This window comes from Myotis nattereri (assembly GCF_964212035.1).
Source record: "Myotis nattereri genome assembly, chromosome: 4".
In the NCBI taxonomy this organism is placed as follows: Eukaryota; Metazoa; Chordata; class Mammalia; order Chiroptera; family Vespertilionidae; genus Myotis; species Myotis nattereri.
In genome coordinates this window covers 112,614,350-112,636,295 of record NC_138079.1, presented here as the reverse complement: position 1 = coordinate 112,636,295, position 21,946 = coordinate 112,614,350, and the positions used below count along the sequence as shown (strand labels likewise).

Below are 21,946 nucleotides of genomic sequence, written 5' to 3'. Positions count from 1 at the left end.
AGTGGCTAAGATAATTTTAAAAATAAATTTATATAAACTAATATTTTAACAGTTCACTACCAAGAACATACTGTAGATTTTTTGGCTAATGGTTACATCTCCACCCACAAGGACTTCTGATGAGAAATGGCATCCACTAAACAGCAGGTACCAAAGAATGCCCTTCCTGGAACAAAATACACAGAAATTCAGAGCATGTTGCATCGCCCAAACACCCCCAAGTGGCCTTTATTTTGCAAAATTATTTTCAATACCGCTTTTACTACGATACTATTTAAATGAAAAAATTCACAAAATCACAAATTATGTGCCTAAAAAAGTTACTTCTATGTTGAGGCTGTACACTTCAAACAGAATTAATTCCGAAACCTGAGTAGGTGGATCATACATACACCAGAGCTACTGTCATGTGGCCTGGCCCAGCAAAGCTGATTTCTATTCCCAAGAATATATTTTTCATTGATTTTTTTTTAGAGAGTGGAAGGGACAGAGAGGGAGGGGAGGGGAATGGGGGAGAGACATAGATTGGTTGCCTTCTGCATGCTCCCCAACCAGGCCAGGGATGGAACCTAAAATCCAAGTACCTGGCCTTGACCTGAAATCAAACCCGTGACCTTTCAATGCACAGGCCGATGCTCTAACCACTGATCAGCACTGGCCAGGGCAGAGTTATAGGGCTCCTGACCTGGCCAATGCTTGCTCGCCAGAGCCCTGGCAGGCCTGCCTTACCTCTGCCCCTGCTCCTCCCGCCAGCATCCGTCCTCAATGCTCTTGGCTGGCTGGCCTGAGGAGCACCTTCCTCCGTGTCAGGGGCCACAGGGTTTCCATCTTCCTCTGGAATGTTCTAGTTTCTTGATGAGCTGCCTGGAATTGCTATGGCCATCCCTCCACCGATCTGAGGAGCCACTGATGGAGCAGGGAGGAAAGAACGGTTCTCTGGTGAGATGCTGGGTCCACCCCTCTATCAGGACTTCCTGCCATCGGAGACGGACTCTCCTGGCCATGTAGGCCTGCCCGAATGGTGTGTGCAGGAGGCATGCAGCCAAATGATGTGAAAATGTCACGTCACTTGGGTCTCTGTACCTAGGGCTCTGAGACTGGCTATGGAGTTCAGGCTGGGACATGGTCCCCACAGCGCATGGGGCAGCCACACCTGCTTGGTGGCAATTCAGATACTTACTTGCCTACAGCTACTCTGAGACAGGAAAGGAAAGTGAGCTTGTTATTCTACTTATCACTAACTCCACTTCCTGTCTGAGATTTAGACATGTAATAGACTTCTGTTCCTTCGATCAGGTCTTTTTATCCCCAGTAAGTATTCTGGGAGAAATTCCCAGAGGGGGACATCCAGAGCAGTGAATGTAGGGCTTGAGGTACAAAAGTACACTTGGCACTTAGTGGCTGGGTGACCCTGGACAATGTTATTACTTCATCCCTGAACCTCAGTTTCCTCATCTATAAGATGGGGATAAAAAACAGCACCTATTGCATAGTTAAAATTAAATACATCAATGCAAGTAAGACATACTAGTATGTGCCTGGCACATCTAAGTCTTCAACAAACAGCTGTTATTTATACACAGTGGTGTCTTCAATCAGGGACGGAGGGCTTTGCACAGAAAATAGTGGATTTTGGCCACTCGCATGTTTTTTCAGCTCCTGAACCATGTGCTGCCCCCACCCAGGCCGTCCAGCACATCCAGGGTCTTCCTTAACCTTCGCAGGAGCTGGTCAGAGGCTCTCATCTGCGTAACTGAGTAACAAAAGCAATTTTGACTCAGGAGACAAGACAGTAGAGTTTAATCTTCAAACTTGATGGACTTGGAAGCGTTCCTGTCGATATAGAAGACTTTGTTTGGGGTGGCGAAGCCAAGGCCCGCGCGCCCGCCATGCTTCCAGCTCAGGGCCCGCGTGTAGTCCTGCTGCAGGCTCTGCTGCAGGCTGCTGGCCGCCGTCCTGTCCAGCGCCATGTTAGGCCTCCTGGTCGTGTCAGGGGTGCGGCCAAATGAAGGGGACAGATTTTTAAAGCCGCCCATAAGTTTGAGAAATTTCAGCTTCTGTTCTTCGTTTTCAAAACCAGCAGTATCCCACTGGCCAAACTGAGTGCCCTGTGTTAAGAGAAAAAAGGTGTTATTTTCCTCATTTCCAAAGCCCTTTCCGTTCCTGAACCATCTACCCAGGGAGGACCCAGCTGATTGAGTGCTTGTTCTGTACTAGACACTTGCTCCATCTGCACTCAGGAATACTGTTGCTCCTCCCACTTCACTGATAACGTTTCCAGCTTAACTAGGACACAAGCCTAATCAGTGACCCCACTAGAATCCCATCTCACGTCTGGCCAGCACCAGAGAGCACCTTTCACACGCCAAGCTGCCTGCCCACTTTACTCCTCCCCTAACTCATGGCAAATAGCCTGGCACACCTCACCTCACCACCTGGCCACCCATCCATCCACCAGCCCAAGGTTATTGTCAGTTAGAGGAGGAGGAGGAGGAGGAGGAGGAGGGCAAGTGGCAATGTGAAATGCATTTCTATTTGCAGAAGCACCCGATTTGTAGCAGAAAGGGATTGGAGGCTCAGAGAAGTAAAGGGTCACACAGCCAAGTCAGAGGCTAAGCCAGACCCTGAACTTAGGGCTCACGATTCCTGTCCAGAGCACCCCACCACCCATGTACAAATCACCCACTTTAACCCTTCAGAGCAGTGACCTAAGAAAAGAAGCCCTTCCTTTCTGAGTCTGTGGAGAGGCAAGAACTCAGCTCCCCAAGAAAAGGACTCTGAAGCCATGTGTCCCAGAGTCAGGAAGGAAATGAACCCAGGACAGTTCTGAGGCAGGGGGTGGGGGTCTCCTCACTCAGTTCCTCATGCTGCCAGGAGGGGAGGGCTCAGGACACTGACGGACTACCTCAAAGAGCGCTGGCATCACACTTACTGTCCACGTCTGGGTTCCAGAGGCTTCTGTTTTGCCTGACTCACGATCAATTTCTTCCTGCAAGGCTTTTCGCCTCACCTGAGCAAGAGGGAGGAAAGACAAAAAGAAATGAGACACAGAAGTTATCCTTTGAGCTTAAAACCCAGAACAAAGGGGCAGAGGGACTGGAGGGTGACAGGAGAGCATAGCTTTACCCAGCTGCAACTTGGGGAAGGCATTTGTCTGAAGGAGCTCTGAGCATCTTAAGGATTGTGATCCCTGAGCCTGAAAGCAGGCAGGCCTCACTTCTCCTTGCTGAGCCTTTCCTTAAAAATGAATTTTCAAGAGGCAGATCCAAGAAGGTGGCATAGGAGGACACTGAGCTGCCCTCTCAAGGTCACATGGGATGTACAGTACAGTAGAGCAATTCCTCCTGAGAAACAACTGAGGGCCAACTGCGCAGCTTCTGCACCGCAATCAAGAGAGACCGCAGAGAATGCTGGGAACCGAGCACGCTCTTGGGAGCTGGGGAGCTCTCCAGGACCGGAGGAACAGTGAGAGTCACTGTTTACATTTCCCCTTCACGTGATAGTGGGTGGGAGCTCTATCCAGGGCCTTGAGTTTACCTGCAGGGCAACCGTAATGCAAACCCAGCCACCCCACCTGGACTAGCGCCACCACCTGGAGATTAATCCAGCAGGCACATCAGGGTGCTGCATGCTCCCTCTGGGTGTGTGCCGAGCTTGCCGCCTGGAGAGAGTACAGAGCTAGTAGGGCTGTCATGTGCATACCCAAGCAACCCTGCTGAGACCCAGCTTGTGCAACAGACAACAAAAGCAACAGGAAGCACCTTATGGACACCTGGATACTGAGCAGGCCACCCAGGTAACCAGGGCAAAGAGGCAGGCAAACACCAGGATGCCTCCCTCACCAGAAATCCACACCTGGCCAGGCAGCACACCAGGCCCTGAGCACACCCAACCAGATGACCAGCAGCCTGCCAAACAGCCCAGCACACAGTCTACACAGAGGCCACTTTAATAAAATATATATGGTTTTACTGGTTTTTAGAGACAGAGGGAGAGAGAGAAACACCAATGTGAGAAACATCAATCAGCTGCCTCCTACATGCCCCCTACTGGGGATCAAGCCAGCAACCCAGGCATGTGCCCTGACCAGTAATCAAACTCGTGACACTTTGGTGCATGGGACCATGTCCAACCAACTGAACCACACTGGCCAGGGCCAGAGGCTACTTTTTCAAGATTGGGAGAAATAGCTATTTCATCTAATTCATAGGAATAAACACAGAAAGTCAGGTAAAATGGGGAGATATAGTAGGTCCTCGGGTTACATCAGAGATCTGTTCCTACAGCGCAAGGTAGCGCGGTCCAACCTACATAAGCACCTATTTCACTTATATGGAGCACATACACAGCAGTAATTAAAAGTGAAACAGTAAAACATTTTAAAAGAAAGATAACAACTCCTGACATTTACTTGTGGTAAACAAATAATAAAAAACATAAAGCACATACGTACATACGTCAAAATGACGGAACTTTTTTTTTTTTAGTAAATAGAGGCCGGGTTCACAAAAATTTGTGCACTTGGGGGTCCCTCAGCCCGGCCTGTGCCCTCACCGTCTGGGACCACCTGCTGGCTTAGGCCCACTTCCCAGGGGATTAGGCCTAAGCTGGCAATCAGACATCCCTCTGGCAGCCTGGAACTCCTTAGGTGATGACCACCTGCTGGCTTGGGCCTGCTCCCCAGGGGATCGGACCTAAGCTGGCAATCAGACATCCCTCTGGCAGCCCGGGAGCCCTCGGGGGATGTCCACTTGCCAGTGGGGAGCAGGCCTAAACTGCAGTTGGACATCCTTAGCGCTGCTGAGGAGGCGGGAGAGGCTCCCACCACCACTGCTGAACTGGCAGCCATCAGCCTGGCTTGTGGCTGAGCAGAGCTCAGCCTGTGAGAGCACACTGACCACCAGGGGGCAGCTCCTGCGTTGAGCATCTGCCCCCTGGTGGTCAGTGTGTGTCATAGTGACCAGTCATTCCCAGTCGTTCTGCTGTTAGGGTCAATTTGCATATTACCCTTTTATTATATAGGATAGAGGCCTGGTGCACGGGTGGGGACCGGCTGGTTTGCCCTGAAGGGTGTCGCGGATCAGGGTGGGGGTCCCACTGGGGTGCCTGGCCAGCGTGGGTAAGGGGCTGAGGGCCGTTTTCAGACTGGCCACACCCCCTTCAGGGAGGGGGGTCCTGCTGGGGTGCCTGGCCAGCCTGGTTGAGGGGCTGATGGCTATTTGCAGGTTGGCCACACCCTCTTCAGGGTGGGGGTCCCCGTTGGTGTAACTGGCCAGCCTGGGTGAGGGGCTGATGGCCATTTTCAGACTGGCCACACCCTCTTCAGGGTGGGGGGTCCTGCTGGGGTGCCTGGCCAGCCTGGGTGAGGGGCTGATGGTTGTTTGCAGGCTGGCCAAGCCCCCCAGTGGGGACCCTCACCCCATGAGGGTGTGGCCATCCTGGGTGAGAGGCTTATGGCTGTTTGCAGGCTCCCAGTGGAGGCTGGCTGGAAGCAGGTATCTGAGACTTATTTATCTTCTATAATTGAAACTTTGTTGCCTTGAGCGGAGGCCACAGCCGGCCAGGGCAGGCGGGAAGCTTGGCTTCCTCCATCGCCGGGGCAACCAAGCCTCCTGCTTGCTCCATCTTGGTTGGGTTAATTTGCATATAGTTGCTGATTGGCTGGTGGGCATGGCTTGGGGCATAATGGAGGTGCGGTCAATTTGCATGTTTCTTTTTTATTAGATTAGATGGGAGATGGTGACATAACCCGAGGTCTGCCTGTATAAGAATATGCCCCAAATGAAAGAATGAGAAAGATGCTAATAAAATGGAGATAAGTAATTTGCCTGATAAAGAATTCAAAAACCGAGAGAAACCAAGATGGCGGCATAGGTAAACACCGGAGTTTGCTGCCTCGAAAAACCACTTCAAAAATACAACTAAAAGACGGAACGGACATCATCCAGAACCACAGGAAGGCTGGCTGAGTGGAAGTTCTACAACTAGGAGGAAGGAGAAAAGCATACCAAGACTCAGAGGAGGCGCGGTGCTGAAGTAAAATACAAAGGTGCGGAGTGCATATGGAGCGGGCTGGCGGCTGAGGGCATGGTTGTCGTTTTCAATCGGGATGGAGTCTCAGGCTCTGAGCTCCAGTTCCGGGCGAGTCTCTAGGGACCCAGACTCATACGGGAGAAGCGGGACTGTCTGGCATCGTATAGAACCATAGGGCAGCTTTCTCTCCGAGGGGCTTGCAGCCATTACTGGGACACTAAGCAGAGCCTCTGAGGGCAAGACTGAGAGCAGCCATAACTGCTCGCTCCGCCCGCCCCGGCCCCGCCCAAGCCCTGCAGGGAGACTTTTGCTGGATAGCCTCAGGCAAAGGCTAGATTAGCACCTCCCTAGAGATCCAGGAGCCAGGAAGCCCAGAGGTCAGAGTGGGACCATCCAGTTTGCAGCTCTGTGGAACCTTAAAAGACACACTCGGGGCAGACTCAGTGAGCACCAAAGCCCCATCGAAGCAAGTCTAGCCCCAGAGGGGTGTCACCAGCACAGAAGTTCTCCCACTGCAGACACAGCTGATTCTCTCAGCCAATTGGCCTGGAGGTCAATTCCTCACAGTGATAACTACAACAATCAAGGCTTAATTACAACAAGACTGTGCACAAAGCCCACAAGGGGGTGCACCAAGAGTGTCTACCTCAGGTAATTGGGACACTTAGCACAGAAAGGCACTCTATCGACACAGCGAAGCATAAAAAATGCCGAGACTAAGAAACAGGACACAAACAACAGAATTGGAGGAAAGCAAACTGCTGGATATAGAGTTCAAAACCATACTTTTAAGGTCTTTAAAGAACTGTCTAGAAGCCGCCGATAAATTTAATAAGGCCCTCGAAAAGACTGGTGAGATCACCGATAAATGTAGTGAGATCTTCAAGAAGACTGGTGAGACCGCCGATAAATGTAGTGAGATCCTCAAGAAGATTGGTGAAACCCTCGATGTTGTGATAAAGAACCAACTAGAAATTACACATACACTGACTGAAATAAAGATATTATACAGACTCCCAAAAGCAGACCAGAGGATCACAAGAATCAAGTCAAAGATCTGAAATACGAAGAAGCAAAAAACACCCAACCGGAAAAGCAAAATGAAAAAAGAATCCAAAAATACAAAGATAGTGTAAGGAGCCTCTGGGACAGCTTCAAGCGTACCAACATACGAATTACAGGGGTGCCAGAAATAGAGAGAGAGCAAGATATTGAAAACCTATTTGAAGAAATAATGACAGAAAACTTCCCCTACCTGGTCAAAGAAATAGACTTCCAAGTCCAGGAAGTGCAGAGAACCCCAAACAAAAGGAATCCAAAGAGGACCACACCAAGACACATCATAATTAAAATGCCAAGAGCAAAAGACAAAGAGAGAATCCTAAAAGCAGCAAGAGAAAGAAAATCAGTTACCTACAAGGGAGTACCCATACGTCTGTCAGCTGATTTCTCAACAGAAACTTTGCAGTCCAGAAGGGAGTGGCAAGAAATATTCAAAGTGATGAATACCAAGAACCTACAACCAAGACTACTTTATCCAGCAAAGCTATCATTCAGAAGTGAAGGCCAGATAAAGAGCTTCACAGATAAGAAAAAGCTAAAGGTGTTCATCACCACCAAACCAGTATTATATGAAATGCCGAAAGGTATCCTTTAAGAAGAGGAAGAACAGCCGAAACTGGTTTGGCTCAGTGGATAGAGCGTCGGTCTGTGGACTGAAAGGTCCCGGGTTCGATTCCGGTCAATGGCATGTACCTGGGTTGCGTGCACATCACCAGTAGGAGATGTGCAGGAGGCAGCTGATCGATGTTTCTCTCTCATCGATGTTTCTAACTCTCTATCTCTCTCCCTTCCTCTCTGTAAAAAATCAATAAAATATATTAAAAAAAAAAAAAGAGGAAGAACAAAAAGGTAAAGATACAAAATTATGAACAACAACTACACATATATCAACAAGTGAATCTAAAAATCAAGTGAATAAATAACTTGATGAACAGTATGAACTGGTGATTGTAATAGAATCAGGGACATAGAAAGGGAATGGACTGACTATTCTTGGGGGGGAGGGGGAAGGGGTGTGGTGGTGAGGGAAGAGATTGGACAATAATCATGCACCTATGGATGAGGACAGTGGGTGGGGAGTGAGGGCGGAGGGTGGGGTAGGAACTGGGTGGAGGGGAGTTATGGTGGGGAAAAAAGAGTAACTAATGTAATAATCTGAACAATAAAGATTTAATTAAAAAAAAAAAGAATTCGAAAACCTTTGGCTGGTGTGGCTCAGTAGTGTGTTGACCCACGCACTGAATGGTCAGGGGTTCACTTCCCAGTCAAGGGCATGTACCTGGTTTGCACATTCATCCCTGGCCCCAGTCGGGGTACATTCAGGAGGCAACTGATTGATGTATCTCTTACATTTATATTTGTATTTACATAATATATGCCTCATGGTAACCACAAACCAAAAACCTAAAAAAAATACTGGGGAAAAAAATGAAAAGAAAGGAACCCAAATAAAACACTGAATTAAACCAGGAAATCAAAGGCAATCAAGAGAGAAACTAGAGAACAAAAACAACCAAAAAAACAATTAACAAAATGGCAATAAGCACACACCTATCAATAACTATGCTAAGTGCAAGTGGACTAAAGGCTCCAACGAAACGACAGGAGGCAGCAGAAGGGATAAGAAAACAACATGCATCTACCTAGTATATGCCCACTGCAAGGGACTCACTTTAGATTGAAAGACACAGACTGAAAGTGAAGGCATGGAAAAGGATATTCCGTGAGAGGAGGAATAAAAAGAAAGCTGGGATAGCAATACTCATATCAAACAAAATAGACTTTACAACAAAGAATGTAAAAAAGACAAGCCCCTGGCCTGACCAGGTGGCTCAATTGCTTGGAACATCTGGTATTGTGATTCCGCCAACTTTGTTCTTTCCAAAGATTGAAGCGGCTATTCCGGGTCTTTTTTGGTTCCACATGTATTTTTGGAGTGTTTGTTCTCAATCTGTGAAGTATGCCAATGGTATTTTATTAGGGATTGCACTGAATTTATGGATTGCTTTGGGTAGTATGGAGATTTTAATAATGTTGAATCTACCAATCCATGAACATGGTATATTGCTCCATTTGTTGATATCTTCGTCTCTCTCTTTTCAGTGTCATGTAGTTTTCTAAGTACAGTCTTTTAACTCCTTGGTTAAGTTTTCTCCTAAGTATCTTAATATTTTTATTGCAACAGTAAATGGGATTTGTTTTTAAGTTTCTCTTTCTGAGAGTTCATTATTAGTGTATAAAAATGCCATAGATTTCTGGGTGTTAATTTTGTATCCTGCTACATTGCCTAATTCATTTATTAAATCTAGTTTTTTGTTTCTTTCCTTGTTAAAAACTTTACTGTTTAAAGTATTACATATAGTATTACATGTCTCCCTTTTCCCCCATTGACCTCTCCCTGGCCTACCCCACCGCTCCCCGACATGCCCTCACACCCTAGTGTCTGTGTCCACTGGTTATGCTTATATACATGCATACGAAGTCCTTTGGTTGAGCTCTTACCCCCCGCCCACACCCCACCACCACCACCACCACCACCTCCCCTGCCTTCTTGTTAAAGTTTGACAGTTGTTTGATGCTTCTCTGTCTCTGGATCTATTTTTGTTCATCAGTTTATGTTGTTCATTATATTCCACAAATGAGTAAGATCATGTGATATTTATCTTTCTCCGACTGGGTTATTTCACTTAGCATAATGCTCTCTGTCCATGCTGTAGCGAATGGTAAGAATTCCTTCTTTTTTTTATAGCAGTGTATTATTCCATTGTGTAGATGGACAACAGTTTTTTAATCCACTCATCTGCTGATGGGCACTTAGACTGTTTCCAAATGTTAGCTATGGTAAAGTGTGCTGTTATGAACATAGTGATGCATATGTCCTTTCTGATGGGTATTTCTGGTTTCTTGGGATATAGTCCTAGAAGTGGAATCACTGGGTCAAATGGGAGTTCCATTTTTAGTTTTTTGAGGAAACTCCAATTCATAATTAAATGTCCAAAAATAAAAAAAAATGTCCTGGTAAAGAAGGCTTCACAGGTGAATTCTACCAACCATTTAAGAAAGAATTAATACCTATTCTTCTCAAACTATTCTAAAAAACTGAAGAGGAGGGAAAGCTCCCAAACTCATTTTATAAGACCAGCATTACCCTGATACCAAAACCTAAGATACTAAAAACAAAAAGGAATTACAAGGCCAATATCTGGATGAACATAGATGCAAAAACCCTCAACATGTTATTAACCAATGTCCCCCATTTTAATTAAATAAATTCAATTTAAAAAGATGAATGAGCCTAGAAAAAGAAGTCACTTTATTTTTAATAACATCTTCATTCTTTTATCTAAAAAAAATCCTCAACAAAATATTAGCAAACTAAATTCAACAATACATTAATAACATCATATACAATGATCAAATGGGATTCATTCTAAGCATGCAAGGGTGGTACAATTAATCTGATATGCCAGACATACAATGAAAAATAAATGTCATGATCATATCGATAGGCAAGTAAAAACATTTGGCAAAATTCAATACCCATTTATGATAAAAACTCTCATCAAAATGGGGAGGGAGGGAGTAGATCTCAGCAAAATAAAGGTGACATATGAGAACCCACAGGGAATATCACACTTAAAGGGGAAAACCAGACATCTTTTTTTTTCAGATCAGGAAGAAGACAGGAACACCCAGGTTCCTCACTTTTAGTCAATATAGTATATGAAGTCCTAGCATGGCAATGAGACAGGAAAAAGAAATAAAAGACTTCTAAGTAAAAAAAAGTAAAACTGTCGCTATTTTCAGATAACAGGATGTTATATAGAGAGATCCCTAAAGATTCCATTAAAAAATTATTAGAACTGCACTGGCTGGGTGGCCTCAGTTACTTGGAACATCGTCCTGTACACCAAAAGGTAGCAGGTTTGATTCCCAGTCAGGGTACATACCTAGGTTGCAGGTTTGATCCCCAGTTAGGGCGAGTATGGGAGGTAACTGATGTTTCTCTCTCACAATGGTGTTCTTTCTCTCCCCTGCCCTCACTCTCCCTCTCTAAATCAAGAAACATATCTTCAGATGAAGATAGAAAAACAACAACTATTAGAATAAATGAATTCAGTACAATTGCAGGATGCAAAATCAGTATTCAGAAAGCTGTGCATTCTTATACCCTAATAATGAAATATCAGAAAGTTAAGAAAAGAATCCCATCTAAATTGCATAAAAATAATTACCTAAGAATAAATATAAACAAGGGGGTAAAAGCTATGTACTTTGAAAACTTTAAGGCATCGATAAAAGAAACTGAAGACACATAGAAAAGAATATACTATGCTCATGAACGAGAATACTTCATATTGTTTAAATGTGCATATCACACAAAGCAATCTATAAAGTCAAAGCAATTCCTATCAAAATAGTCCAGAAATAAACCCATGCCTTTATGGCCAATTATTATTTAACAAAGGAGGCTGGGATAGAGATAATCTAGTCAATAAATGGTGATGGGAAAAATTAGACAGATATGTGCAAAAAATTGGAAACTAGACTACCTTCTTACACTATACCCAAGAATAAAATTAATAAAGAATTAGACTTAAATGCCAGACTTGAAATCATAAAAATACCAGAAAAAACACAAGCAGCAAAATCTCAGATATTTCTCATAGAAATATTTTTCTTCTATCACCTCAGGCAAGAGAAACAAAAGAAAAAAATAAACAAATGGGACTATATTAAACAAAAAAGTTTTTGCACAGCAAAGGAAACCATTAACAAAATGAATAGACAACCCACTGAATGCGAGGACATATTCGCCAATGATACACCTGATAAGGAGTTAATATCCAAAATTTACAAAAACTTATACAACTAAACACCAGAAAAACAAACAATGCAATTAAAAAATGGGCAAAGGATCTGAACAGACACTTCTCCAAAGAGGACATACAGATGGTCAAGAGACACATGAAAAGATGCTAAATGTCATTTATTAGAGCAATGAAAACTAAAACTACAATGAGAATGGCTACCATCAATAAATCAACACACAAGTGTTGGCCAGGACATGGAGAAAAGGAAACCCTAGTGCACTGTTGGTGGAAAGGCAGATTGGTGCAGCCACTGTGGAAAGCAGTATGGAGTTACCTCAAAAAAGTTAAAAACTACCTTATAACCCAGCTATTCCACTTCTGGAAATGTATCTGAAGAAACCTGAAACACTAATTCAAAATAATATATGCACCCCTATGTTCATTGCAGTGTTATTTACAACTAGAGGCCCGGTGCACAAAAATTCGTGCACTGGGGGGGGGCGGGGGGGGGGGGTGTTCCTCAGCCCAGCCAGTGCCCTCCGGCAGCCCAGGACCCTAGGGGGATGTCTAATGGCTTAGGCCCTTAGTGCTGCCACGGAGGCAGGAGAGGCTCCCGCCACCCCTGCTGTGCTGGCCAGCCATGAGCCGGCTTCTGGCTGAGCAGCACTCCCCCTGTGGAAGCACACTGACCACCAGGGGGGCAGCTCCTGTGTTAAGCGTCTGCCCCCTGGTGGTCAGTGCGCAACATAGCCACCAGTCATTCCTGGTCGTTCCATCTTTAGGGTCAATTTGCATATTACCCTTTTATTATATAGGACAGCCAAGATTTAGAAGCAGCCCAAGTGCCCATCAGTAGATGAGTGGATAAAAATGTTGTGAAATATTTACACAATGGATACTACTTGACCATAAAAAAGAAGGAAATTTTACCCTTTGTGAATGAGTGGGTGGACCTGGAGAGCATTATGCTGACAGAAATAAGCCAGTCAGAGAAAGATAAGTACCATATGATCTCACTCATATGTGGAATCTAATGAACAAAATAAACTGATGAACAAAATAGAAACACTCATTTTGTGAGGGGTTACTGGGCCGGGTGAAAAATGGGAAGGGATTAATAAAAATAACAACACAAAAAACAACTCATGGACACACACAACAACATGGTGATTACCAGAGAGAAGGGGGATCAGGGAAGGTAGAAGAGGGTATAGTGGGAATAAATGGTGACACAAAGAGACTTGACTTGGGGTGTTGAATATACAACACAATATACAGATGATGTATTATGGAACTGTACACCTAAAACCTGTGTAATTTTATTAACCAATGTCACCCTAATCAATTTATTAAAACATAATGGGCAGAAAACCTGAATAGACACTTCTCCAAAGAGGACATATGGACATAGTAATATTGCAAATTAAATGCAATCATTAGGGAAATACAAATTAAAAACACAATGAGCTATCGCCTCACAAGTGCCAGAATGGCTACCATCAATAAATTAACAAACAGTTGTTGGTGAAAAATTAAAAACAGATCTCACCCTACCCAGTATGGCTCAGTGGATACAGCATTGGCCCACGGATTGAAGGGTCTCAGGTTCAATCCCAAAGACAGGTACCTCAGTTGCAGACTCGATTCCTGGCCCCGGTAGGGGGTGTGTGGAGGGGGGAGATGTGCATGTGGGAGGCAACTAATTGATGTGTCTCTCTTATCCTGATGTTTCTCTCCCTCCATCTCTCCCCCTCCCTTCCACTCTCTCTAAAACAAATCAATGGAAAAATATCCTTGGGGGAGGATTAACAAAAAAAATAAATAAAAAATAAACAGAACTACCTTTTGACCCAACATTTCCACCTCTGGGTATAGGAAGAAATCCAAAACATTAATTTGAAAAGATATATGCACCCCTATATTCAATGCAGCATTATTTACAATAGCCAATATATGGAAGCCATGCAAATGCCCATCAACAGATGAGTGAAAAAAAAAAAAAAAAAAAAAGCTGGGTACAGTGTGGCCGGTGTGGCTCCATGGTTGAGTGTTGACCCATGAACCAGGAAGTCATAGTTCAATTCCAGGCTAGGGCACATGCCTGGGTTGCAGGCTCAATCCCCAGTGGGGGTTATGCAGGAGGCAGCCAATAGATGATTATCTCTCATATCATTGATGTTTCTTTCTCCCACTCCCTCTCTAAAATCAATAAAAACCCTATATAATAAAAGTGTAGTATGCAAATTGACTGCAACAGTGGACAGACTGCTTGGCGGGTGGGGGGTGGGGGGGTAGGCGAGCAGGCGGCACCAGGCCAGTGGGCAGAGGGAGGGGACGGTGATGGGGCGCGGGCCTAAGCCATCAGTCGGACATCCTGAGGCCTCCCGGACTGCAAGAGGGCACAGGCAGGGCTGAGGGACCACCCCCCACCTCCACCCCCACCTCCCAATTGCACGAATTTTCGTGCGCTAGGCCTCGAGTAAATAAATAAAAAGCTGGTCCGTGTGGCTCAGTTGGCTGAGTGTAGTTCCATGTACCAAAAGGTCATGCATGCACTGAAAGGTCGCTGGTTAAATTCCTGGTCAGGGCACATACCCAGGTTGAAGGTTTAATGCCCGGTTGAGGTGCATATGGAAGGTAACCAATCAATGTTTCTCTCGCATTGATGTTCTCTCTCTTTCCCCCTCTCCCTTCCTCTCTAAACTCAATAAAAATATATTTAATAATTAAAAAAAAGCTGGGTGCACCAGCCCACATGATGCACCTCCTGGCTTCAGTTTGGGAGCATTGAGAGAAGTGGTTCTGGTGTGGGCCAGCATCCATTCCTGTCTAGCCCCAATCTCCTGATAAGTAAGAGGGAGCTAGACTTTCTGGAATTGGGGTATTTCACAACCCTGGCAGTACAGCAAAGTAACCACAGAGACTTGGCCTTAGCCAGCGGTTCTCAACCTGTGGGTCACGACCCCTGAAAATACATCCTGCATATCAGATATTTACATTACGATTCATAGCAGTAGCAACATTACAGTTATGAAGTAGCAACGAAAACAATTTTATGGTTGGGGGTCACCACAACATGAGGAACTGTATGAAAGGGTCGCGGCGTTAGGAAGGTTGAGAACCACCCATTACTAACGAGGTGGCTTAGGGCAGTCACTAACCTCACTGACCCTCATAGAGGCGAAGACCAAAGGATGCTTCTCAAGGATGCTAGCCCTTTTCCCAGCCCTGGTTTTAGGTTCTCCCCATGCAGTGAGCATGGAGGAGAGCCTCACCCTGAGGCTCTGAATCCTCAGGCTGGCAGTGAGGGACTCCCACCACGACATGGAGAAGGCGGAGTTCCGCGCATGGAAGGTGGGCCATGGAAGCTGGCCTGGCAGCCTTTGGAGTCGTGGGCACTTCCAAGACCAGGACCTTGTGGCCTGATAGGAGGGGCGTGGCAAGACACATGGGAGAGGGATGAGGAGGGGCCATACCTGGTCTATGTGTGCCTCGTCCATGTTGCCTTTCTTCTCCAGCACCACCTCTAAGTCTGTGTCAGGCTCCTGCACAGGAGAGCAAAGGGAGTAAGAGTCAAGCATCTGCTGGCCTCTGCCCCAGTAGCCCTGCAGGGTGAGATCATGACAGATTCCAGAAAAGACCCAAGATCCCAGCACCACCCCAAACCCCATCACCTACAGAATATCTGACACCTTTCTCTTCCATGATTCTCCCCTCAAAACCATGGCACTGACCTATTTGACAGATGAAGAAACCAAGGTTCAGAGAGGTAGAGTGACCATCATGAGGTCACCCCCACAGATCAGGGGTAGGGCTGACACTAACCTAGGTCTCTCAACTCAGGCTAGGTGCATGACCTTTCCTGCCACAAGTCACCTGACCTCCCAGGGTGACACCAAACCAGTGAGAGGCCAAGGGCCACATCTATGGTGTGTGTGTGTGGGGGAGGGGAGAGGGGGCACATAGCAAGGGCCAGGAAATGCAGAGGTGGGCTCAGGGTCCTGATGGGTGTGGGGAGTGGGGCTGCCAGCAAACACAAGCCTACTAAATTCTCCTGTATACCGCCCACCCCCACTCACAGGTCCTGGCTGCTGCCTTCTCACCTGCCTAGAAAACCATGAGTGTCTAACTCCTGCTTCCCCACCCTCAACCTTGGTCCATCCCATAAGCAACTCAGGTGAGCTTTAAAAATGCAATCAGAATACGCTGTACACCTTAAACATACACAACTTTATGTCAACTCTATCTTCTTTAAAAAAACCTCAGTCAGAATTGTTACCACTCCCCAAGACTCCTAGGGCTTCCATCTTACCTGCACAAAATCCAGGCTTCTGCGGCCTCCATGGTTGTCACGGAGCCCCCGCCACCCAAGCCTCTGTGCTCTGCCAGGGCCTCTGTACTTGCTGCTTCAGCTGCACGAAAGGCTGAAGCCCTCACAGGTCTCAGCTCCCAGGGAACATCCTTGCTGGCTGCCTCTCTGACATGGCTGTGCTCACTGGCCTCAGCCTCTGAGGGACTCTGACGGTGAGACCTCAGGCCAGCCCCCTTCCCCCTGGTCCTTTGTAATGACAACAGCCCTTCCCAATTGCATCTGGTAGAGCTGAGCACAGGCCCTACAGACACCTTCCTGCTGACCCAGCTCCCGGGGTTCGTCCTTCAGTCAGTATTAACGGAGACTCACCTCTCAGGAAGTCAGTTGCACATGTCAATAAATCCCTCTTCTGGCTTAAGTCAGTTTAAACAAGGTTCTGACACTAAAAAGTTGAGTACACGTGCGCATGCATACACACACACACACACACACACACACACACACACTCCCAACTTCCACCCTGAAGGACAACCTACCTCCTTCCAAAGTTCTGCTACTTTGCTCTCCTTCCTCTTCTTTTTCTTCCTTTTCAGAGCTGGCTCCTCAGTGCCTGGCTCCTCGGCCCTTTTAGTGGGCTTCATTTTCTTCTTCACAGGGGCCTTGAGGCTGTCTCCTACCGCGATGTACTCTGAAGCCTCAACTTTGACTGGCTTCTTTGCACATCTTTTCCTAGGACTGCTCTCCACGGACCTGGAAGGCTTGGGGTGGTCAAGGGAGGTGTCTTCCTCCTGGTGGGTTTTCGTTTTCTTCTTCTGGTTCACGTTGTGTTCCCTGGGGCCTCCCTGCTTCCTCTTCTGCCCCAAGGCTGCCCGTTGCTGGTCATTCTTTCCCACTGAGCATGCATGCAGGGCGTCCCTGGCCAAGAAGGCTGCCACCTCCTGGGCCTTTCTCTCTTTCTTGTGTTTTTTGAGCTTTCTGCCAACTCTGGTCACTTCCTCGACCTGTCTGGGGTCCAGGGAGGTCTTCACCCTCACACCAGGAGACAGAGCCAGAGGCCATGATGACTTCCTCTTCTTTTTCTTCTCCCCATTGAGGAACTTGGGTGGAGCGAGAGCCTGTGTCCTGGGGCTGGGAGACGTCTCTGTCTGCCTGGCATGGAACGTGGTCTCAGGTTCTCGATGCTCCTCACAGACAGTGCTGTACTCCTTCTTTTTCTTCTTCTTCTTCTTTTTCTTCACCAGAGGGGTCTCGGGTGCCTGGCCCTGGATCCCACTCTTCGTGGGCGATATGGCTGTGGTGGGACAGACCTCAGTGTTATAACTGTTACTGTTCAAAACCAAGTACTGAGCCTCTGGCTCTTTAACCACCACCTTCTTCTTCTTGTTTTTCTCTGGAAGCCGAAGGCCCCGGTCCCCTATGTGGGTCTTGGTGATCATTCCTGAAAAAGAAAAAACAGGTACAAGTTATACCTACACCACGCCAGCCTGTGTACAATTCACCTAGGTCTTGCCAAAGTCATGTTTCTTTGCGTGGATGGTCTGAAATGGTAGGGAATGGGAAAATGGGCATGATTCCCGTAGAGCCTGGGCAAATATGGCCAAAGAAGTAGAATGGAGCCAAAATTCACTCAGCCCCAGGCTCAAATCCAAACCAATTACTTTAAGTCATTCACCTATTCTCCCTGAGTTTTAATCCCCATCTGGAAAATGGGGGAAATACCACTTCTCAAAGAGCTGTAGCAAAGAATAAAGAAAATAACCCAAGGAAAGTGCTTGCTACATTGTTGATTCTTTTCCTAACCCCCTTCTCCTCAAGTCTTTAAGCCTGGTCATTCAACAGAAATTTACCACTGGCTCTACTCTGTGCCTGCCAGAGGGTAGAACTGCAATCAAACCAGAAAAATCAGACACTGCCTCCAAGGGCTCCCCTTTTATGGGTGAAGGGTATGGTAATCCTGAGGCCAGTCCTTCTTGCCCATTCCCACCACAGTGACTGTGGAAAAATTAACCCGTTAACTTGGTTCATCTAAACAGCTCTTCCGCTTTATGTCTGGAAACTAATTCCCCCAACCTGCACTCCATTGACTTATTATCCCTATTACTTCCCTGTAACTCGTAATAAGAGCAGCAGTGAGGTATGGTGAGAAGAACTCCAGTTAGAGTTCAAGTGGTGACTCTGGTACTCTTGCCTCATAGCCAGTGGCTTCTTCAGGCCTCAGTTTCCCCATCCATAAAAGAGGGGTTGAACTAAATCGTGGTGGAGTGGTGGAGAATGAGGACATCCAGCCTGCAAGCTTCTTAATTTTCAAATAAATTTCTCACATTTAGTGACTGAAGGTGACACACAGCAACCTAGAGTTCCCAGCATTTGGGGGAGGGGGGAGGGATAATGTCAAGGAGGTGCCTGAGAGAAGGGGCTGGTGCCCTCAACACATTTCAGCTTCTGGCTGGGCTATTTCTCTCTCTAGTCAGCACCCAGTTCCTGCTGTTCCCTGGATAACCCAGAAGCCAGAAACAATGTGCCCTCACGGGGGTTTTGGACAGTGGGAGGGCAAGGCCAGGAGCTTCTCAGCTTGCGGCTCTCCGGCATCAGAGCCCAGGGCCTCGCACTGGACGTGCCAGGCCTGAGGCAGAGCTCAGGTGCGTTTATAACGGCTCCCGAGCACCCGAGAGACAGGGCACACCCACTCATTCACTCCTGTCTTGTTTGCTGGTGCGCAGGCAGGCCTTTGCAGGTTCGGTTCCAGACCACTGTAATGAAGGGAGCAGCACCATAAAGCAAGCAGCAACCTTTTTGCTGGTGGAGGGTGTTGCCTTCAATTTGTAAAAACACAACACCTGTGAAGTGCAATAAAGCAAAGAACAATAAAGCCAGGTCTGTCCCTACTCCCAGAGCCTAACTCTGTACCTGGCACATAACAGGTGCTCATGTGTACTCACTGAATGAGGGATGCACCCTGAAGATACAAAGGTGAACAAGATGAAACACCTGCCATCAACAAGCAAGTAGGTGTGGGAGGAAAAGGGGTGTAATCCTATCTAATAAAAGAGAAACATGGTAATTAGCATACGACCGCTACCCTTCCCATTGGCTAATCAGGGTGATATGCAAATTAACTGCCAGCCAAGATGGCAGCCCTAGCCAGGCAGCTTGAAACTAACATGAGGCTTGCTTGCTTCAGTGACAGAGGAAACCAACGTTCCCTGCCTGCCTTGCCGGCCTCTGAGCCTGCAGTTCGAAACATTGTAACAAATACAGAAGCTAAACAAAACCCCAGAAACCTGCTTTCAGCGAGCCGAGCCGGGATCTCAGAGCTGGAGTTATACATTGTTTTGATTACAGAACCCAAACAAACCACATACCTGCTTTCAGCAGCAGAGGCCTCAGAGCTGGAGACAGAGCTAAAGCTGGCCCAGAATAAAAAAAAAAAAAAAAGAAAAAAAGGAGCAGTTGGGAGCGTCAGCCCTCAGCCCCTCACCCAGACTGGCCAGGCACCCCAGTGGGGACCCCCACCCTGAAGGGTGTGTGACCAGCTGCAAACAGCCATCATCCCCTCACCCAGACTGGCCAGGCACCCCAGTGGGGACCCCCACCCTGAAGGGTGTGTGACCAGCTGCAAACAGCCATCATCCCCTCGCCCAGGCTGGCCAGGCACTCCAGTGGGGACCCCCACTCTGAAGGGTGTGTGACCAGCTGCAAACAGCCATCATCCCCTCACACAGGCTGACCAGGCACCCCAGTGGGGAACCCCACCCTGATCCAGGACACCCTTCAGGGCAAACCAGCCAGCCCCACCCATGCACCAGGCCTCTATCCTATATAGTAAAAGGGTAATATGCCTCCCAGCACCGGGATCAGCGGAGCCGCAAGGCCTCCCAGCACCGGGATCAGCGGAGCCAAGAGGCTTTCCGGCACCGGGATCAGTGTGACAGGGGGCAGCACCCAAACCCCCTGATTGCCCTGTGGCTCTGTGTGTGACAGAGGGCGGGGCCACAGCCTCCCTATCCGCCCTGCTCTGTTCGTGACAGGGGAAGGCACCCCAACCTCCTGATCAGCCCTGCTCTGTGCCTGATACGGGGGAGCTCCCCAACCCCCTGATCGCCTTGCAGCTCTGTGTGTGACAGGGTGCGGTGCCCCAACCCCCTGATCGGCCCTGCTCTGAGCCCAACCAGGGGCTGTACCTAGGGATTGGGCCTGCCCTCTGCCACCCGGGACCAGGCCTAAGCCAGCAGGGCGTTATCTCCCGAGGGGTCCCAGACTGCGAGAGGGCACAGGCCAGGCTGAGGGACCCCCCTTCCCCCCGAGTGCACAAATTTTTGTGCACCGGGCCTCTAGTCCTATATAATAAAAGGCTAATATGCAAATTGACCAAATGGCAGAACGACAGGTCGCAATGATGCGCACTGACCACCAGGGGGCAGATGTTCAAGGCAGGAGCTGCCCCCTGGTGGTCAGTCCACTCCCACAGGGGGAGAGCTGCTCAGCCAGATGCCCAGAGCCTTCCCCCCCCCCCCCCCCAAGCAGTTGGACATCCACACCCAGGGCTCCTGTCCCCGCCCAGGGCTCCTGGACTGCCAGAGGGCGCAGGCCACGCTGAGGGACCCCCCAACCCCTGAGTGCACGAATGTCCTGCACCAGGCCTCTAGGAACAGGTAATAGGGTAATGGAAGTTTTCTAACCTGGACTGGCAATTGTCAGGAAACTTTCTGAAGAAGTTTTCCAGCTTGGTAACTGCAGGGTGTTGGCACTAATCCCTGAGACAAAGCAACTGAAGGGGGTGATGCAGATGGAGGCATGCTGGTTTGAACGGATGCCCTGAGATACCCAAGTGGAGAGGTTGGGTGGGCAGGTGGATATATGAGGCTGAGGGCTGATGAGGCCGGCACCAGCGACATAAGTTTTGGAATACATGGATGATAATTAAGCACCAAACAGAGAGTCTGAGACAGAACCTTAGGGAATAACGACATTTAAGGGGGGGCGGAGCGCAGAGGAAGAGGGGCTGGCAAAGGGAAGGGAGAAGGTGCAAACCTGCCCAGGTGGTGTCAAGGGAGCCCAGAGCGCCTGGGCGGGAGGAGCGGCCCAGGCGCCCAATGAACACCAAGGGCCGCGGGAGAGTCCACTGCACCCTCCTCTCCGCCGACAGAACGCGTGGCACCCACCCTCCCCAGCACCGAGGGTCCCCAAAGTCTTCACTCCTTCCAGGACCAGCAAAGGGCCTGAAGCGTGCCTCCTGCAAACGCAAACGCGTCCTGCAAAAGCTTTTAACTTCTCGGGTAGCTCAGGCCCGCAAAGCGAGGCTTGGACTCACTTGCCCTGGGTCCCAACGCCGGCAGCTGGCGAAACAGCGCGAGCGGGAAGCAGGCGCGCAGGGGGCCAGGCTGGGCGCCCCACGGCTCCGCCGCGCCACGGCTTCCGCGCAGACACCAGGGGAGGGTCCAGCGGGGGCCGGCTCCCAGGAGGGAGGACTTCCTGGAGGCGGCGGCCTCAGGCCGGGCGGGCGCCCCGAGGGCTGGGAGGCGTGGACTTGGGGTGCCGGCCGCCCGCTGTGTCCTCTGATCGCCGCGCGAGTCCCCCCACCCCCCGCCCCTGAGGTTCTCCGCCGCCCCAGTCGTTGCCCTCACCTGCAGGCCACCCAGCTCTGCCGCCACAGAGCACCCTCCACCGTGACCCGGAAACCGATCCTGAGACGCGGGTCCGTCGCCCGCGCGTTCCAGTTCTTCCG

The 21,946-nt window shown here is 48.4% G+C and overlaps 1 protein-coding gene across 4 annotated transcripts; it reads right to left on the bottom strand.

Moving 5' to 3' along the window:
- Positions 1-194: 194 nt before the first annotated feature.
- On the bottom strand, positions 195-21,894 carry KNOP1 (lysine rich nucleolar protein 1). 4 transcript variants are annotated; one of them, XM_081089390.1, is made up of 6 exons: positions 20,901-21,894; positions 19,584-19,628; positions 16,758-17,659; positions 15,386-15,454; positions 2,933-3,010; positions 195-2,108 (listed from the first exon to the last, which is right to left on the bottom strand). In XM_081089390.1, exons 1-6 carry the CDS (start codon positions 21,130-21,132, stop codon positions 1,800-1,802), a joined length of 1,635 nt encoding a protein of 544 aa, XP_080945516.1. In that variant the 5' UTR covers positions 21,133-21,894; the 3' UTR covers positions 195-1,799. The 4 variants fall into 4 exon arrangements, with proteins under 4 accessions (XP_080945516.1, XP_080945518.1, XP_080945519.1 ...); XM_081089392.1 differs by having other exon boundaries at positions 21,846-21,888; XM_081089393.1 differs by having other exon boundaries at positions 21,533-21,551.
- Positions 21,895-21,946: the final 52 nt, after the last annotated feature.